General features: G+C 46.2%; 1 protein-coding gene across 1 annotated transcript in view; it reads left to right on the top strand.

The window, feature by feature from the left end:
* Nucleotides 1-20,587, top strand: part of REDIC1 (regulator of DNA class I crossover intermediates 1) — a 41,058-nt gene that overhangs the window by 10,294 nt on the left and 10,177 nt on the right. The window contains exons 4-8 of the mRNA XM_056107814.1: nt 2,203-2,335; nt 4,756-4,774; nt 7,535-7,650; nt 10,221-10,676; nt 16,633-16,693. Of these exons, the coding sequence (XP_055963789.1) occupies nt 2,203-2,335; nt 4,756-4,774; nt 7,535-7,650; nt 10,221-10,676; nt 16,633-16,693 (785 nt within the window). The remainder of the gene's footprint in view (nt 1-2,202; nt 2,336-4,755; nt 4,775-7,534; nt 7,651-10,220; nt 10,677-16,632; nt 16,694-20,587) is intronic.

Here is a 20,587-nt window from a genome sequence, read left to right as displayed (position 1 = left end):
CATGTGTGTAATTTAACTTTATAGGTTTTGTGGCATATGCAGCTGGTTTTATAAGCTGTAGTTAAATGTCTCATGATTTAGTTCCTTCCAGTTTTCACATTATTCTACCTAGGCAGATTTTTACCAAAATTTAACTGAGGGAGTATCTTTACCATCTTACAATGTTTAGAGAATTTGAAAGAAAAAGGTAAATAATGTGAATAATTTCTTTGTTATCCCCTGAATGTTAACTTGAGTAATTCAACATTTCAAAATACATTCCTTTTTTTTTTTTTTTATAATTTATTTATTTATTGAATCACCGTGGGAAAAGCTACAGAGCCCTCGGGCCTAGGTCCCAGTCATGCAGACATCAAACACATTTCCCTTTACCAACACCCATCCCTAACCCCGAACCCCAATAGACCCCCACCTCCCCCCACCCCTCCCAATTCCTGTGAGGCAGATGAGCTCCAGCCAACACTCCATCTACTTTGACCAGATAGATTGTTTCGACAGAAGATGCACAATCATTGTTTAGAGTTTACGACCCACCCCCCACAATCAGACATGCTGAAACAGCATTGTGAAATGATTTGCTTTCTACAACTTGGTTTAAGGATAAAATGATGTCGCGCGGCGGCCGCGCGGTTTTGAATTTCTGCTATTTTACTTATTGACCCTGGAAGAATTTCTATTAAAAGTTAGATAATTAAGAGATTGGTTTCTGTGCCTGTGCGGCCGCCATCTTTCTTTCCAGAGAGGAGCGGGCGGGCCGGTCAACACCCTTTCCCCTCCGGGCAGGCTTGGTGGCGCTGTTTAACACATTGTCCATTTGCTTTTCTGCTCCAAGCGGCTGGTTCTCTGTGCTAAGTCCTTGTGCCTCTGGGGCCGTGGCCGTGCCGGAGAGCCACTCGTGGGGGGCAGCCGGCGACCTCGGTGGGGCGTGGGGGACGGCCCACAAAGCCCCCCTTCCCATGAGGTCCCCGCCGCTCCCGCCGAATACATTCCTTTTGATCTATAAGTTTAATCTGTGTTTTTCTCTCCCTCAAAGGGAAACTGTGCCTGCCGTTTACTTTTATTTGGAGTGGGGGAGAGGGTTGGCCCACCTGTTGGTGCTCAGGGCTTGCTCCTGGCTCTGTGCTTAGGGATCACTCCCAGTAGTGCTTGGCAGACTGTATGTGGCACCAAGGATCGAATAGGGTCTACTATATGCAAGACAAGTCCTTAACCCCTGTGCTGTCTCTCTGGCCCATAAATTCTTCTTTTGGGGGGGGGGGAGTCAGCTTTTATTGTTTTTGAGCCACAACGTGTGGTATGAAAGGGCTGTTGCTGGCTCTGTGCTCTGGCCATGACCCCGAGCAGCATGCCGGGAACCAGTGCTGGGGATTGACCCTGGCTCGACTGCTTTAAGGCAAGTTAAGTGCCTTCTCTCCTGCCCCGTCTCTACGGCCCTGCTGTTTGACTTTTTGAAACATACCAGGGGCACGGGATTTGGCTTAAGCGGTAGAGCATCTGCCTTGCATATGCGAGATCCTGAGTTCAGTTCCAGGCACTACATACATCCTTGAATGTTTCTGGGTGTAGGTCTGGTGGCACTGGGACCAGCCCCTGGGCAGGAATTATTGCCCCTTAGCCTAACGCCTGCAGGCTCCCTCGTGCTGTTCCATGGATGGGTTTCTTCTTTCTTCTGGCGTCAGAGGCCAAGGTCCTGTATTGCACGTCTCCTCTGTTGGGGGCACATGGACTGTCCTCTCTGGCCCACTGTGAATGACACTGCACGGGACAGAGGGTTCAGATGCTCCTCTGAGACCCCATTTCTGTTTCCTTTGGCGACAAACCCCGGCATGAGATTGCCAGATCAAACACCAGTTCAGTTTTTATGTTTTGAGCAGTCCCTCTCCCGCTTTCCAGGTGGTGGCACAGGGCGGAAGCGCTGTGGCGGCACGTGGAGTGGGGAAGGGGGCAGCGATGGGGGACCTCGGAAGGTCTGGGGGTCAGGGCTCCTGGGAGGGGGAGAAAGAAAAACAGGGTTTGCAGAGCGGCTTCCGCGAGAAGTGTATGATTTCTGTTGGTTAGTATTCTGACAATTTCTTCTAGCAAGCAAAGAATATAACTGTTTCTAGTAAACGTAACTTCTAAGAATTCTAATGAGCATGGTAGATAAAAATGCCCTTGAGAGTTTATCATTTCTTATTTTTAAATGACAATTTTTTATTGTAGAAACTGTGAGAAAACCAATTCATGTGAATATGAATAAGGACATAAAAATGCCCGTCAGAAAGCAGGATTTAGAACTTCCAATGTCACCTCCCCGTAGACCATCTAAACTGTGCATTGATGATCTAGAAACCAAGTAGGTTTACATGAATTTCACAATAGATATTTAAGTGGGTCATCATTGACACTGTTATTCCAAGGGTAAGTTCTACATGTCCTTCAAGCTTGAGTTTTTGTTTGGCTATTATCAGTATAATTAAATTATTAAGACGCGTTAAATGATCATATCTATGCTGTTATATGTACAGTTTGACTTTCCTTATAAAATTTTTTATCTCTAGTAATGTAACCTCTATAATGATCTGGGAATGATTCACAACTTACTTCTGAATATTTTTGTGTATTAGTGCAGAACAGCATGATTTTTTAAGTATACATAAATGTCAATTTCAGTGCTGATTTTTTAACCTTAAATTTTTTTTCATAAGTATACATTACCAAATACACGGCAGAAAGGAAGAACATGGACCAGTGCAGGTAAGATTTTATTTTTTTAATTTGTTTATTATTTTTTTTATTAATGTAGGAGTACTGCTATTTTATTCAGCCACTGATTAGGCTGATTGAATTGGGCATGAACTCCACCTTACTTTTTTTTTTTTTCATTTTTTATAATTTTATTTATTGAATCACCATGAGAGCAGTTACAAAGCTTTCAGGTCTAAGTCTCGGTCATACAATGAAACACCCATACCTTCACCAAGTGCCCATTCTCCACCACCAAAAACCCCAGTATACCTCCATCCCACACCCTCCGCCTACCTGTGGGACAGATGATTTCCACATTACTCTCTCTCTACTTTGATTACATTCAACATTTTGACATCAGACCCATCATTATTATTTGGGATTTTACTCCAATACTCGGATCTGCCAAAAAGGCAACAGTAGACAATTTATTTTCTGTTGCAGGTTATGAATAACATATGATGTCGTGTGGCTGCAGTAGTAGCCACACAATTTTGAAATTCTGAAATTTTAACAATTAAATCTGGAGGGATTTCTGCCAAAACCTGCTGGGTTCCGAGATTTGTTCCTGAGTCTCTGGGATCATGGCCGTTAAGCAGCCTGATCAGGAGCCAGAGAGGCCGTTCATGGGCAGCAACTTGGGGTCTCGTTGGGGCGGGGAGGAAAGGGTCGGCTCCACCCCCATCTTGTGAGGCCCCACGTGTCTCGTCACTGCGGGCCCAAACCTGACTGTCCAATGGCCTTTGGTGGATGGGGGCCACTAAGCCGCCAAGGAGGAGCAGGCGGAGGGACAGCACCCTTTCCCTCCTGGGGTGGCCCGGCAACAGTAACCTACTGCAGGGTCCGGACACAATTCTTCCAAAAGCCACTGGCTTTCGAGATTTGTTTCTGAGTCTCTGGGATTAGGGCCATTAATCAGCTTGATCATGATCCAGAGAGGCTGTTTGTAGGCGGCGACTTGAGGTCTCACTGGGATGGGGAAGAAAGGGCCAGTTCTACCCCCCTCTGGCGAGGCCCTGCGTGTCTCGTCACTGCAGGCCCAAACCTGACTGTCCAGTGGCCTCCGGAGGATGGTGGCCACCGGGCCGGCAGGGGGAACAGGCCAAGACACGAAACCTATTCCCACCTGGGGTGGCCTGGCGCTGGTAACCTACTGCAGGGACTGGACGCATTTCTGCCAAAAGCTGCTGGGTTTCGAGATTTGTTTCTGAGTCTCTGGGATCATGGCCATTAAGCAGTTCAATCAGGAACCAGAGAGGCCATGCCTCCGATTATATAGCTGAGCCGGAGGTGGTTTGTGGGTGTGTCTCCCACATACCTAACTTTTGGCCGTTTACTTTCTTGGTAAACTTTGCCCCAAGTTTTGAGGTCTGGCCAAAGGCGCAGCAGCAATTTGGGGGTATCTGGAAGTCTGAAGGCGCCATCAGGCTGCTGATGCACTCGCCTCACAGGTACAGATTGACCTGCTGGCGGCACCATGCCCCCCAGGTAAAATTTTAAAGAAGAGTTGTTTTACTTATTTTTCTGTTTGAAACTTTATTTAAACATGATTTACAAAGTTGTTCACAGTGCAGTCACGTCAGGTGTTCAATATCCCAGTGCTAATCCCACTTCCAGTGTGACATTCCCTTCAACAGTGTCTCAGGTTGCTCCCCCTCCACCCTGCCAGCCTGCCCCATTAGCGGCATGAAACAGTTTGCTTTATGTTGCTTGTTACAACCTTTGTCTTAAGTCATCGTCCACGGACTTGCTGAGCTGTCAGGTACTAGGTGAGCCTTTTGTGCTCTTGTTTTCGCTCCTTGAGCTTAGTGGGCTTCTTTTGCATCTGATTTTCTGTGTTCCTCCTGGGCTGTCAGTCTGTCTGCAGGCTCTAGCAGCTGAGGCCCTGTGATGGTTCTCCGCGTGATGTCTAGATGACTAACTCTTATATTTCCTGTCACTTAGAGTGTGTGCTGGTTCTGTCTTTCGGGTAGGATCAATCTCTACCTCTGGGGAGCCCAGTGAGGGCTGCTCCCCTTTGCACTGCAGAAGAGGAAAGCCTCGGCTGGTGACGGCTGGATCACGGCATGGTATCATTGTGCAGCCACGCTCTGCTTCTTTGGGAGGGTTTCAGAAAAACAAGGCAGATTAAACTCAAACTATAAAGAAGGAAAGTTGTCTGTGACTCTCTGGGCTCCCGAGACATCCTCTGAGCCAGCTAGGTGATGTGATGCCTCTCAGTTCGAAGGATGCCTGTGTCTTTTTTTTTTTTTTTTTTTTTTTTTTTTTAATTTTATTTATTTATTTATTGAATCACTGTGGGAAAGGTTACAAAGCTTTCAGGTTTATGTCTCAGTCATGCAAATATCAAACACATTTCCCTTTACCAATACTTATTTTTACCATGAAGAACCCCAATAAAACCCCACCCCCCACCCCTCCCCGTCCCTGTGAGGCAGATGCATTCTAGTTAACACTCTATCTGCTTTGATTAGATTCATTGTTTCAATAAAAGATTCACCACTATTATTTAGAGTTTACTCCCCCCCCCCAAATCAGACATGCTGAAAAAGCATTGTGAAGTGATTTGCTTTCTACGGCTGGGTTCAAGAATTAAATGTTGGTTTTGGATTTCTGCTCTTTTACCTATTGACCCTGGAAGTATTTCTACTGAAAGTCAGATAGTTAAGAGATTGGTTTCTGTGTTCTGGAGTTCTGGCCGTGCTGGAGAGCCGCTCGCGGGGGGCAACCGGTGGCCTCGGTAGGGCGTGAAGGGCGGAGCGAAACGCCCCCCTTCCCCTGGGGTTTTAGTCGCCCCCACACTCCCGGCTTATACCTGCTGTCCACAAGGCTCCCATGTGGCCGCCATCTTTCTTTCCAGAGAGGAGAGGGCGAATGGGGCAACACCCTTTCCCCTCCGGCAGACTTGATGGCCTGGATCAATGCATAGTCCATTCACTTTTCTGCTCCAAGCTGCTGGGTTCTGCATTAAGTCCTTGTGCTTCTGGGGCCGTGGCCATGCTGGAGAGCCGCTCGCAGGGGGCAACTGGTGACCTCGGTAGGGGGTGAAGGACGGACCAGAACGCCCCCCTTCCCATGAGGTTTTAGTCGCCCCCACACCCCCGGCTCATACCTGCTGTCCACAAGGCTCCCATACGGCCGCCATCTTTCTTTCCAGAGGGAGGAGGGCGGAAGGGACAAACACCCTTTCCCCTCCGGACAGACATGATGGCCTGGATTAACGCATAGTCCTTTCACTTTTCTGCTCCAAGCTGCTGGGTTCTGCATTAGGTCATTGTGCTTCTGGGGCTGTGGCCGTGCTGGAGAGCCGCTCGTGGGGGCAACTGGTGGCCTCGGTAGGGCATGAAGGGCAGACCGAAACGCCCCCCTTCCCATGAGGTTTTAGTCGCCCCCACACTCCCGGCTCATACCTGCTGTACACAAGGCTCCCATGTGGCCGCCATCTTTCTTTCCAGAGAGGAGAGGGCGAATGGGGCAACACCCTTTCCCCTCCGGCAGACTCGATGGCCTGGATCAATGCATAGTCCGTTCACTTTTCTGCTCCAAGCTGCTGGGTTCTGCATTAAGCCCTTGTGCTTCTGGGGCTGTGGCCGTGCTGGAGAGCCGCTCGTGGGGGGCAACTGGTGACCTCGGTAGGGCGTGAAGGACGGACCGGAACGCCCCCCTTCCCATGAGGTTTTAGTCGCCCCCACACTCCCGGCTCATACCTGCTGTCCACAAGGCTCCTATGTGGCCGCCATCTTTCTTTCCAGAGAGGAGAGGGCGAATGGGGCAACACCCTTTCCCCTCCAGCAGACTTGATGGCCTGGGTCAATGCATAGTCCGTTTACTTTTCTGCTCCAAGCTGCTGGGTTCTGCATTAAGTCCTTGTGCTTCTGGGGCCAGGATGCCTGTGTCTTGGCACAGCTGCCAGTGTCTTCAGGGTCAGACGAGTCGGGAGACGTGATTCCCAGGTTCCCCAGGCTTATGGCTTACCCCGTGTAAAAAGTGCTTGCAGTATGGTTTTGGCTTTTTTTTAAAAATATTTGTCATTGGTTGTCTCTGGGCTTCTCATTTCTGTTTGTGGTTTATAAATAAAATGTGTTATATACATAAATATATCATTGTCAGATCCGTGATAGCCTATGATACCTTATATTTAAATAGGACCTTCCACATTAAAAAGTGAATTATCACATTATTGTATACATCTTCATATTATTTATCCATTTTGCATATTCTTATTCAGAAAAAAAATTTTTTTTTTTGCTTTTTGGGGTCACACCCAGCAATACTCAGGGGTTACTCCTGGCTTTGCACTCAGGAATTACTCCTGGCAGTGCTTGGGGAACCATATGGGATGCCGGGGATTGAACCCGGGTCGGCCGCGTGCAAGGCAGACACCCTACCTGCTGTGCTATCGCTTCGCCCCCCCCAAAAAATTTTAATAGCAGTAAAAATTACTAGATAGGAGAACTGAGCAAGTAAAGCTATTTCCTTGGGAGAAACCATTATTTTCAGTCAGAATGCATCTTTAATTTACTAGCTATCCTGGTGTCCTTGGTATTTTCCATAATCTTTGCTTTTCTTTTATTTTAGAGAAAGTGGTTAGCTCAACAGAGTATCAACTATATTTTTAAGCAATCATTCACATATTGATATTATGTTCATTTTTAGAATATGGTTTTGTTTTCAATAAGGGCATCCAATTTTAGAATAAAAATTACATATTTTGAATGGATGTGTTCCCTTAAATGGATTTCATGGCAAAACATACAAACTATATTGCATTGATCATTTTGACATTTTCTTTTTTTTCTGTTTCCAGCTTAGTAATGTTAATTATTCTAATTCCTTGGCTTCCAAATTATATGACAGTAGAGATGTCCTCAGTTCATCTTACAAGACTGTGCAATCTGGAACATCATTTGAAAGTTTAAACAGGTAAGCAAAGTTGTTGAAGGAAATAAAGAAGTTGTAACATTTTTTAAGGTTATTAATTTCATTTATTGGGCAAAAGTAATTTCAGTTAGAAACAGGATATGATAAAAAGAACTCTTCTGGGGGGAATAAAGTAAAATGAAGTATTTAATTAAAACCACTTTAAGTAATTACTCTCTAGTGTATATGTCTACTTTTCCTTTGTTTTTGGTTTTGGGGCCACATGTGGCAGTGCTCAGGATTACTCCTGGCTCTGTGTTCAAGAATTACTCCTGGCAGTGCTTGAGGGACCATGTGGGATGCTGGATCGAACCTGGGTTATCCCTGTGTAATGCAAACACCCTGTCCACTGTGCTGTCTATCTGTATTTAAAACAGTGTTTTGTTAAGGTGCTAAGGTGTTTTGTACCTTTTCCATAATCTCCGTGAAGTTCTCTTTACCATAACGTGTCTGATTTTCACGTGCTGCTGGTGTGAGGCGTGGAGGGTAGGGAGGAGGCAGTACCCTAAAGTGCCGCGGCTCTCCCGCTTCACTGGACTTGGGGAGTTCCATGCCTGGGACACGAGGACCCGGGTGGAAGTGGGGGTGCTCAAGTTTCACCGGGCCCACCAGGCAGTGGTCACACCACACCGTGGTATGGCGCCTATCCCTGCCACGAGAAAGAAGTCACGCTGACCCAAGCCGCTTTCCAGATGGCGCCCTACTTGCCAGGAAATAGTGTTAGGAGGAGACGCAGTGGCAGGGAGAGAGTGTGGCGGGCCTGGGTCCCAGCCCACCACTGTGCAGCCCCCAGAGCCCTGAGTGTGGGCCCTGAGTGTCAGCCCTGAGCACCTCTGGGTGTGGCCCCTAAAGAAACCAGGAAATAAACAGAAGATCTCATGTCTGAGAGAGAACAGGCTGTGAGGGGGGAGGGGGAGAGGGAGAGAGTCAGAGAGAGACAGAGAGAGACAGAAGGGTCTGGAAGTCTGGCACAGCCTCATGTCTCTGCAGATAGGTGTTACTGCCGGGTGTTTCATAGTGAAGGACTTCAGCCTCTGGGGGTCTTCCTTCATATTTGTATTTTAGGGCTGGAGTTTCTCTTCTGCCAGGGATCCGCCTTTCTCTGACTGCCACTTGCTCATAGTGGACTCCCGTTCCTGCATCTGAAAAGAGGTCTGTTTTGTGATTTGGGACTGGAAAAGAACTGGTGGCAGTGACTTTTTTCCACATCATGTCACGGTTCTGTTACTTCCCAGAACTTTCATCTCTCTCTTCTCCTCGCCCCTCCCCTTCTCTTCCACTCCCTGTGTTCTGTAGGGCCAAGGTTGCTTTGGGCATCCCCTCTTTAAAACGTTGCATCCCCTCATCCAGTTATTCTAAATACCACACATCAGTGCTATCATCGGGTGTTTGTCCTTCTGTTTTACTTCACTTAGCACGGTATCTGATTTCATCCACATTGCTGTGAATAGCATGGTTTTTATTTTTGAGCACAAGCTTATCTTTTATTGTTCTCTCCATTATTTTGTGTAGATGTAGATTTCCATCTTTTTTTTTTTGTAATTTCAGTCTGTTAGTTTTCCCTTATTACAATTTAAAATCTTTATTGTGCTTTTCTGAACTAAATCTTTTGTTTATTTTGGAGCCATGCGGGATTCAGAGGCTCATGCATGGGGCAGGGGATTGCCCCAGGGTCCAGCCACCACAGCCACAAGCACCGCACCTCCTGTACTAGCTCTCTCTGGCCCTGAACTGTGTCTTACTAGTTTTACTGGGGGGGGGGAGGGGCACTCTGTTGGTACTCAGATCTATTCCTGGCTCAGTGTTCAGGGGTCACTCCTGGTAGTGATCATGGAGCCATATGCAGTGCAGGGGTTAAACTGGGTTCAGCTGCATGCAAGGCAAGCACCTTAAACTCTATACTATCTCTCTGGCCCTAAGTTGTGCCTTTGAAAATAAGTGTTGAGGGGACCGTGGTTTCTAGTATGTAAGATTCAGTGTACAGCATTATTTTTCAGCATTTTTGGTGGATACCATCCTTGTACTTTCCTCTAAAAGCTTAGTTTTTAATCTTCATTGTGTGAATAATCCCCTTTGCCACTTTCCTACATCCTTTCTCCATTCCCTGTCCTTCTGGTTATCACTAGTTGTGTCTTAAAGTTTATTTTGTTCATTTAGTTCACTCATTGGTTTCTATATGTACCACATATGAGTGAAGTTATATGGTGTTTATTCTCTTTATCTGACTGAGACTAGGTACGTGTTAGTTCACTGTCACTGTCACTGTCCTCCCGTTGTTCATTGATTTGTTTGAGTGGGCCCAGTAACATTGTGAGACTTGTTACTGTGTTTAGCTTATCAAATACGTCATGGGTAGCTTTCCAGGCTTTGCCGTGTGGGCGAGATACTCTCGGTAGCTTGCCGGCCTCTCCAAGAGGAGCAGAGGAATTGAACTCGGGTCGGCCATGTTGGCTGTGTGCAAGGCAAATGCCCTACCCGCCATGCTATCGCTCCAGCCCAAGTGTTAGTTACTACTTAAAATATTTTCAAGTTGAATGAAAAGCTGTTCTTGCTAAATATGTTTTTTCTCACAGTCCAGGAAACAGGGATCTCTTTGGGAGACCTGAGGTTACCAGTGAAGGTGGTGGAAGCTTGAAGGAGCGAAGACAGTCAGACCTTCTTACTGACAAGAATCTTGCACAGAGCTTCTGGGCAGAGAATGCAAAAGATGCTCCAAATTTTCTTGAATATATGAACCAGCCAACTCCAAGTCTCCTGTCAAAAAATTGTGACTCTTTCATTAGTCCAAATCTGATCAATTTATTAAATGTAGACCAACAAACAGTCAAGACAACCTTTGACTGCATGAGGGGTGTTCATGCAGCAGTTAGTTGTGGTAATAGCCGTTCCACTGACAGTTGCATTAGTCGGATTTTTACTGGGCCAGAGTTGACTTTTAGTACTTCTACTCCTAAGGAAAAAATTTATCCAGAAAAGTGTTGGTCAAACAGGACCTATCAGAGAGAGTACAGCAATAATAAAGTGAATCAGCATGGCACATTCCTTCAGAAAGACTCTTACCCAGCGAACTCTCAAAACGGTTTGTGTTACGTTGGAAAGGGTGCACCCTACGGGGCATATTGTGTTCATGTATGCATGCAGGTAGTCGTATGTATCTGGAAGAATATGGAAATAGTATGATCTTCTGGTGTGTGACTTGTGGATTAGTGGTTCCTTATATTAGGATCATGAGAATAGGGTACAGATGTATACTTTTTAAAGCCTATGTTCACTTTTTAGTCTGATGGACACTTTTATTTTTAAAGGGATATTTGGAAATGATTGCCAAGAAAAAATGCCTCAGAACTCCCCCCTGAAATATCCGCTGCACTGCATGTAAGTTCTCGGTACAATCAGGTACTGTGTGTTAGAGGTGTTGCTACTCAGAGTGAGGTAGGGACAGTGATGTGTGAACCTGCACGGCTGGCCCCAGAGGAGACCTCTGCTTGGGAGGGTCTTGGCAGCCTTACTGAGGGCACTCACTCAGATTCCACTGGAACATACCTTATCTGAGTCTTAGTGGAATTAGATTTGGGGAAATTGACTGATATGTTCAAGAAACTTCATATACTCACCCTCATTGTCAATCAGTTTACACAAAAAATTTTGAAGGCGATATGCCAGCAGATGTTCCTACACAGCATGTTTCCTGACTTTCACTGACCTAACGTGAGCAGGTTGCTTGGTTGGTAGAGAGCCAGAGGAGAAAATGAGTTCGGAAGTCAGCAGCATAATCAGACCCTAGTTTATGTGGCTGCACTTTATAGGGAAAGGAAACCTGTAGTTTCAGAGTAGCTTTGAAACTACATCTTTTCATCAGAGTGAATTAAATCATCTGGTTGAAAATCACGGGCTAGAACACACTTTTACTCTGAAAGTACTTTATTTGTAATGCCATGGATGGAAACCAGGGTCTCACATGTATCCTCACTTCACCACTGAACTATAACACTTGCCCCTGGAAGTACTTTGTTATAGAGATATTAAAAAAAAACTTTCATGGTATAGTAACTGACATTACTGTTTTATTCTGCCCACTGCCAGTGGCATGACCCTTCCACCCTTACCCAGGGTTCTCTTTCCCACCACAGATGGATATGATTTAAAAGGACATTCATCAAAATAGACCATGTGTTAGGCCACAAAACATACCTCAATGGAATCAGTAAGATAGTATCAACAATCTTTTCAGACTATGATGCACTGAAGACAGAAGAGAATCACACAAAGACACCGAGAAACACCTGAAAATTAAACAACTCAATGTTGATCAACAAGTGGGTTAGGAAGGAAGTCAAGGACGAAATCAAAAGATACCTGGAAACAAATGAGAATGAAGACAGGAGCTACCAGAACCTATGAGACGCAGCTAAAGCCATGTTAAGAGGAAAATTTATAGCTTTGCAAGCATTCCTAAGGAAGGAAGGAAGAAAGGGCCTACATAGATAACCTGACCTCAAGATCTTAGAAAAAGACCAACAAAAGGAATCAAAACTTAGCCGAAGGAAAGAAATAATAAAACTTAGAGCAGAAATTAATCACTTAATCACTTAACTTGCCGTTAGTCGTCGATTTGCTCGAGCAGGCGCCAGTAGCGTCTCCATTTGTCCCTGTCGCGTGCTAGTGTAGCCCAATGGCATCTGTTCACTCCAGGAACATGAAGAGCCTCAAACCGATCGTTCATGATCTTCACGAAGAAGTCTGACATCTGGTAGGTGGGCGGCCACGCGGTCTCTTGACATCCCGTGGAATCCAGTCGGTAACAGCTCTAGTCCAGTGGTCGTCTTTAAATCTCATTACATGACCAGCCCATCTGATCTTTGACACTTTGGCAAATGAGACAGCGTCCCTGATTCTTGATCATCGACGGATGTCAGAACTCCGGATTCTCTCTCTCATTTGAGTGAAACGTGATATTCCAAGCATAGCTCTTTCTATTCTTCTTTGGGAGACCTGAATAGCGTTCTCATCTTGTTTGCGTAGGGCCCAGGTCTCTGAGGCATATGTTAATGCAGGAAGAACAGTGGAATCAAAGAGATGTGCCCGGAGCCGGAGGTTCTTCGTCCTCTTAGCTATTTCTTCGACGTTCTTGAAGGCGTTCCAAGCCGCTCTCTTCCTCCTGCACAGCTTGGGTGCCAGGTCATTTGTCATGTTGACCTCTTGACCTAGGTACACATAGCTGTTGCATTCGGAGATGGTCGTTCCATTGAGAGCAAATGGGGCGTCAGGAACGAGGCTGTTTCTCATAAACATTGTCTTCGTAAGATTCAGCTGTAGTCCTACCTTTCCACACTCACGGTCAAAGTCGGCCAGCATTTGTGCCGCTTGGCTGATGTTTGGTGTTATTAAAACAATGTCATCAGCAAAGCGGAGGTGGTGTAGTTGCCGACCATCTATCTTCACTCCCATTCCTTCCCATTCCAGTCGTCGCATGATGTTCTCGAGGGTGGCACTGAAGAGTTTCGGTGAAATGGTATCACCCTGCCGCACCCCTCTCTTGACATCAAAGATCACTTCTTTGTAGAATGGTGAGATCCTGGTAGTGAATCCGCAATACAGCTCACGGAGGATCCTGATGTATTGGGCTTGAATGCCCTGATTGGCTAGGGCTTCAATGACCGCTTCCGTCTCAACAGAATCAAAGGCCTTCTTTAAATCAATGAACGTTAAACAGAGCGGCATCTTGAACTCCCGAGAAACCTCAATGAGCTTGGTTATCGTGTGGATATGGTCGATGGTGCTGAATCCTTTGCGGAACCCGGCTTGCTCGCATGGTTGTCCTTCATCTTGTGTTCTGCCAATCCTATTTAGGATGACTCGAGTGAACAACTTGTAGATGACAGACAATAGGCAGATCGGGCGATAGCTGCCAATGTCATGGATGTCTCCCTCCTTGAACAGTAGTACGGTCCTGCTGGTTTTCCATTGGGACGGAACCTTGCATTCAGACAGGTAGCGAGTGAAGAGCCGAGCCAGCATATTGATGAGTACTGGCGGCAGGTTCTTCAGGTGTTCAGGTCTGACCTTGTCTGGGCCGGGTGCTGTTTGTTTCTTTACCGACGAAATGGCGTGTCGGATTTCGGAAGGGAGAACGTTGGGAACGACATATCCATCCTGTGGAATTTGGTATGTTGGCAAGTGGACATGGCTATCGAAGAGATTTGAGTAGAAGTCATGGATAATCTTCTCCATTGCCATTCTGGAGGATGTGATGGATCCATCAGGACGTCGGAGGGCAGTCATCTTGGTCTTATAGTTGGCGAAGGACAGGCGGGCGTTACGAATACTTTTCCCGGCTTCTGCCGCATCTACCAGTACTTCTGCTCTTCTCTCTTTGAGGTCTTCCTTGATCGCATCTCTGCACTGCTTTGCGAGCTCGGACGTTAGCTTGCGGTTTCCTGAGGCATGCGCCAAACCACGCTGGCGAATTAGCTCAAGAGTTTTCGAAGATAGGCGATTTTTTGTGGCTATCTCTCTCTTGGTGTTCCTCGCACATTCATGGAGGTGCTGAACCAGTCAATCGTATTCCTCGTCAATGTTGTCAACAATGGCATCTTCCCATGTTGCCGCAATAGTACCAAAGAGTTCCCAGTTGGTGGTCGTTCTGGGAGTTCTCTTTTTGAACTTTGCAGCCCAACACTACTTCCACTACTCAGCCGTCGCCACACTCCAGGACGCTTTCCGGACCCGCGTGGCAGCTCTGGCCGAGACTCATGCATGACTGAAGACCCACAGAACAAGATAAGCGGAACTCTCTGAGACCTTGGACTCCAGGCTCGGCGGACCCAGGGACAGAGCTTCTCTGCTTGCTCCCACCAACCACAGGTGACAAAGGGATTCTAATCAGGAGCCCCACCCTACCCTGCCCTGTCTGCTTCCATCAACCACCCAGGGATCGAATTGCGCACAGGAGACCCACCCTACCCAGATGAATACTCCACTGGCAGACTTCCACTATCGACACTACCTCCACTACCCAGCCGTCGCCACACTCCAGGACGCTTTCTGGACCCATTAAAAAATGGGGTGATGAACAGAAACTTTCTCAAAGAAGAAATCCGAATGGCTAAAAGGCTCATGAGAAAATGCTCTGCATCACTAATCATCAGGGAGATGAAGATCAAAACAACAATGAGATACCATCTCACACCACAGAGACTGGCCCGCAGCCAAAAGATCAAAAGCAAATGGTGTTGGCATGGATGGGGCGAGAAAGGAACTCCCCATCACTGCTGTTGGGAATACCGACTGGTTCAGCCCTTTTGGAAAACAGTTTGGATGATTCCCAAAAAATTAGAAATTGAGCTCCCATTTGACCCAACAATACCACTCCTTGGAATATATCCCGGAGAGGTAAAAAAGTACAGTCGAAATGACATCTGCACTTCTATGTTCATTGCTGTACTGTTAACAATAGCCAAAATCTGGAAAAAGCCCAAGTGCCCGAGAACAGATGACTGGTTACAGAAACTTTGGTACATCTACACAAGGGAGTACTATGCAGCTGTTAGAAAGAATGAAGTCATGAAATTTACATACAAGTGGTGCTACATGGGAAGTATCATGCTAAGTGAAATGAGTAATAAAGAGAGGGACAGACATAGAAAGATTGCATTCATCTGGGCAACATAAAGTAACAAAATAGGAGACTAACACCCAAGAATAGCCAAGATAAATACCAGGAGGTTCACTCCATGGCTTGGAGGCCAGCCACACATGCTAGGGGAAAAGGCAGCTCAGATAGAGAAGGGAGCACCAAGTAAAGGGTGTTGGGAGGATCCTCCCAGGATGGGAAATGCATGCTGAAAGTAGATTATAGACCGAACATGATTGCCACCCAATGCTACTTTTGCAAACCACAACACCCAATAAGAGAGAACAAAAGGGAATGCCCTGCCACAGAGGCGGGGGAGGATGGGGTGATTGGGGAGTGGGAGGGATACTGGGATCATTGGTGGTGGAGAATGGGCACTGGTGGAGGGATGAGTATTTGATCATTGTATAACTGAAACCCAAGCACAAAAATTTGTTAGTCTACAACTGTACCTCATGGTGTTTCACTAATAAAAATTAAAAATAAAAACATTTATTAAATTTTTTAAAAAATAAAAGGAGATTCATAGCTTACTTGATAAAACCAGCAAATTAGTTTCTGTTGAATATTCTCCAAATGTCAGAAATTTAGGAATGAAAAATTTCATATTAGACCTTTCAATTTTTAAATATTTAAATTTTAAAGTCACATATTTTATGACTTTAAATACGTGCAGCCGCGTGACATCTTATTATCTAGTTCTGACTCTGGAGAACCCGGCAGGCTACTGAAAGCATTCTGCTCACACGGCAGAGTCTGACAAACTCCCCGTGGCATCCGTGGCATATTCAATATGCCAAAACCCCGTAACAGTGATGGGTCTCATTCTTCTCACCCTGAAAGAGCCTCGAATGTGGCACTTTCTAAAATCTCAGGGCTAGGACGAAGGATATGTTATTGGTGCCTGCTCGAGGAAATTGATGAACAATAGTATGACAGTGAAACAGTGATATTTTATGAATGTGATTTAGAACATTATACTCAAACTTAAGGGGTTGAATTTAAAATTAAAGTTTACTTTTGTTGCTGTTGTTTTATTTTGGGACCACACCCAGCAGTGCTCAGGAACTATTCCTAACTCTGTGCTTGGGAGTGACCCCTGCAAGTGTCAGAGAACGGTCTGTGGTGGGTCAGCCACTTGCAGCACTTCAATCTCTGTGCTTTCTCTCTGACTCCTAGTAGTCAAGTTTGACACTCATGTAATAAATTGGTTCCTTAGGATGGAGCTTAGGAATCCGTATTATGGAAGCTCCCCGTATAATTCTGATCTTCGACCAACTCCGGGAGCCTTAATTTGGAAGCAGTTTTCAGAGGGAACAGGCACTTGAGCACTGTTTTCTTTGTGACCCTAGGGGGAATAATCCTTTGGAAGAAGTGCATCCTAAGCTTCCATGGGACTTTGGACTTGGCGAGGTAAAGTACAGCTTTCATTATCTTTCCAGTTAAGTCAGTTGTATTTCTTTCATATGTTTTCCCCTGGGGAAATGACAGTTTAGATGTAGAATTAAATTTTCAGATACCATAATATGCCTAATTTGGGAAGACTGATCTCTATTTAATTTCCTTGGGGGGGGGGTGTGCTGGGCCACATTGCAGTGTTCAGTGCCACTCTGGCCCTCTTCCCAGGAGTGAGCGTGGCAGTGGTCTGCGGACTGTGTGACACCAGGAGCCAGTCAGGAAGAGCTGCACACACGGCACACTCACCTCTGTGCTCTCTCTCGGGCTCCAGTTTAAAATCCCTTAAGCCCTATAAAATTACCTGCAAGATGAAAATTCTTTAGGTTTCAGTGGGCTACAGATGAAGAATAGTTACATACTGAAATATCTTTAAAGGTCCTCTATGTAAGTCACAACCCCTTCCATGAGTGTGCTTGTTTCCACCCCTTTCCCTGAGTACTTTTCCCAACCCCTTCCGTGAGCGTGCTTGTCCCAACCCCATTCCCTGAGGGTGCTTGTTCGCTTGTGGTTTGGGCTCTGCTAACTTCCTCCCAGGTCACAGAGCCTGACTCTGAGGACACTTTCGAGAAGGGAGACTGAGTTGAGACTGAGTTGAGTCTTCCAGGATCACAAACTTGAATGAGGATTCACTTCTTCTGACTATATTTTAACTGTGGCAATTGCTTCCTCTTTTTATCCTTAATTGAAGTGTACATTGAGCACAGATAATGAACTGATTTAATAGATGTTGATTGACTATCGCTACAAACACACTTGCATATGATGGATGATAAACAGCAACCACCACCGCATAGTTTTGGTTGCGGTGAAGTTGCTATTCTCTGTTGAGATTCTGCAAGCTACAGAGACACCAGAACAGGAAGCATGCTTTTATACCTTCCCACCACCACATTTCAAATTTTTCTACCCCGACCCCAAAGCCTGCCCCCAGAGCAGGCTCTAATTTATTTTGTATTGCTTGTTATGAATAATTCACTAAAAATGATCAAAAGAAGTTTCCTTAGAGGAAAGTGTGTGAAGATTGTTATATTTCATCCTGCACCCATTAAGCCCTTGTATACCAGATTACTAACATGGCTGTTAAAAGCTGAGTCCTGTGTGCCAATATATATGTTATTCAAATGTGGCGTGCTGCTTTTGGCACATCAGTGGCGTAGAGTATGAGATGCCACATGGCTGCAAATGTGGCTGTGGACTTTAAGAATTCTAAAATTTTACCACAGTGATACAGCTGAGTTAATTAAAAAAATTTTTTTAACTGGATGGTAACCTTGGAAAGCGTCCTGGAGTGTGGCGACGGCTGGGTAGTGGAAGTAGTGTCGAGAGTGGAAGTCTGCCAGTGGGGTATTTATCTGGGTAGGGTGGGTCTCCTGTGCACAATTCGATCCCTGGGTGGTTGATGGAAGCAGACAGGGCAGGGTAGGGTGGGGCTCCTGATTAGAATCCCTTTGTCACCTGTGGTGGTGGGAGCAAGCAGAGAAGCTCTGTCCCTGGGTCCGCCAAGCCTGGAGTCCAAGGTCTCAGAGAGTTCCGCTTATCTTGTTCTGTGGGTCTTCAGTCGTGCATGGGTCTCGGCCGGAGCGGCCGCGCGATACATCATAAGACACTAAATACCCATCTTCTGGAATTGTCGTACCATATTTGATAAGGTTCAAATATGGTAACACCTACCATGGTGATTAGAGGTCGCCCAAAAAGCCTCTATCCCTCTCGGAAAGACTGGCAAGCTACCGAGAGTATTCCGCCCGCACGGAAGAGCCTGGCAAGCTATCCGCTGTGTATTCGATATGCCAAAACCAGTAACTACAACTGGTCTCATTCACCTGACCCTGAAGGCTTCACCGACATGGCAGCACTGAGAAGGATGAAAAAGGAGAGGCCGACAAAATCTCAAGGCCGAACTAGGCTGCCACAACGAAGGAAGACAAAAATGATCGTCTGTACTTTCAATGCACGTACGCTAGCATCAGATGCATCCATCGAGGACCTGATCGTACAAGCGCGAATGATCAAGTATGACATCATTGGTCTGACCGAGACAAGAAGGCACGAATCTCACCATGCCGTTTTCGACACTGGAGAAGAATTGTTCCTCGGAACATGCGATAAAAGAGGTGTTGGAGGCGTTGGTGTCCTTGTCAACACAAACTTGGCCAAGAGCATTGATTCATTCGAATGCCTAACAACCCAAATCAGACGTTTACATTTGAATAGATGTGGCTCACTGCCTGCAGTTTCTATCTTCGTTGTCTACACACCAACATCTCATTATGATGAAAGGGAAATCGAGAAGTTCTACATGGAGCTAGAGAAGTTCTATAAAGAAGACCACACCTTCTACAAGATCATTGTGGGTGATTTTAATGCCAAGATAGGACCGAGAAGATCAGCTGAAGAACTTCACATCGGGACCCATGGCCTAGAATGGAACGAACAGGGTGAGAGACTGTCTGAGTTCATCATGTCGACCAAGACCATTCATGGTAACTCACAGTTCCAGAAGGCAGAATCTAAACGTTGGACATGGGAGTCTCCCGGTGGACGATTCCACAATGAAATAGACCACATCATATTCAATCGACGGTTTTGCCTGACTGATGTCGCTGTTGTCCCAAAATTTCGAACGGGATCGGACCACCATCTTCTTGGTGCAAAATTCTACTTCACAGAGCGGGGAGAAAGGGCTGCAAAGTTCAAAAAGAGAACTCCCGGAATGACCACCAACTGGGAACTCTTTGGTACTATTGCGGCAACATGGGAAGATGCCATTGTTGACAACATTGACGAGGAATACGATTGACTGGTTCAGCACCTCCATGAATGTGCGAGGAACACCAAGAGAGAGATAGCCACAAAAAATCGCCTATCTTCGAAAACTCTTGAGCTAATTCGCCAGCGTGGTTTGGCGCATGCCTCAGGAAACCGCAAGCTAACGTCCGAGCTCGCAAAGCAGTGCAGAGATGCGATCAAGGAAGACCTCAAAGAGAGAAGAGCAGAAGTACTGGTAGATGCGGCAGAAGCCGGGAAAAGTATTCGTAACGCCCGCCTGTCCTTCGCCAACTATAAGACCAAGATGACTGCCCTCCGACGTCCTGATGGATCCATCACATCCTCCAGAATGGCAATGGAGAAGATTATCCATGACTTCTACTCAAATCTCTTCGATAGCCATGTCCACTTGCCAACATACCAAATTCCACAGGATGGATATGTCGTTCCCAACGTTCTCCCTTCCGAAATCCGACACGCCATTTCGTCGGTAAAGAAACAAACAGCACCCGGCCCAGACAAGGTCAGACCTGAACACCTGAAGAACCTGCCGCCAGTACTCATCAATATGCTGGCTCGGCTCTTCACTCGCTACCTGTCTGAATGCAAGGTTCCGTCCCAATGGAAAACCAGCAGGACCGTACTACTGTTCAAGGAGGGAGACATCCATGACATTGGCAGCTATCGCCCGATCTGCCTATTGTCTGTCATCTACAAGTTGTTCACTCGAGTCATCCTAAATAGGATTGGCAGAACACAAGATGAAGGACAACCATGCGAGCAAGCCGGGTTCCGCAAAGGATTCAGCACCATCGACCATATCCACACGATAACCAAGCTCATTGAGGTTTCTCGGGAGTTCAAGATGCCGCTCTGTTTAACATTCATTGATTTAAAGAAGGCCTTTGATTCTGTTGAGACGGAAGCGGTCATTGAAGCCCTAGCCAATCAGGGCATTCAAGCCCAATACATCAGGATCCTCCGTGAGCTGTATTGCGGATTCACTACCAGGATCTCACCATTCTACAAAGAAGTGATCTTTGATGTCAAGAGAGGGGTGCGGCAGGGTGATACCATTTC

This window comes from Sorex fumeus, unplaced genomic scaffold, assembly GCF_029834395.1.
Source record: "Sorex fumeus unplaced genomic scaffold, SorFum_2.1 ptg000177l, whole genome shotgun sequence".
NCBI classification, from domain to species: domain Eukaryota; kingdom Metazoa; phylum Chordata; class Mammalia; order Eulipotyphla; family Soricidae; genus Sorex; species Sorex fumeus.
Note: the sequence above shows the minus strand (reverse complement) of the source record. Positions and strands in the feature narration are given on the sequence as shown.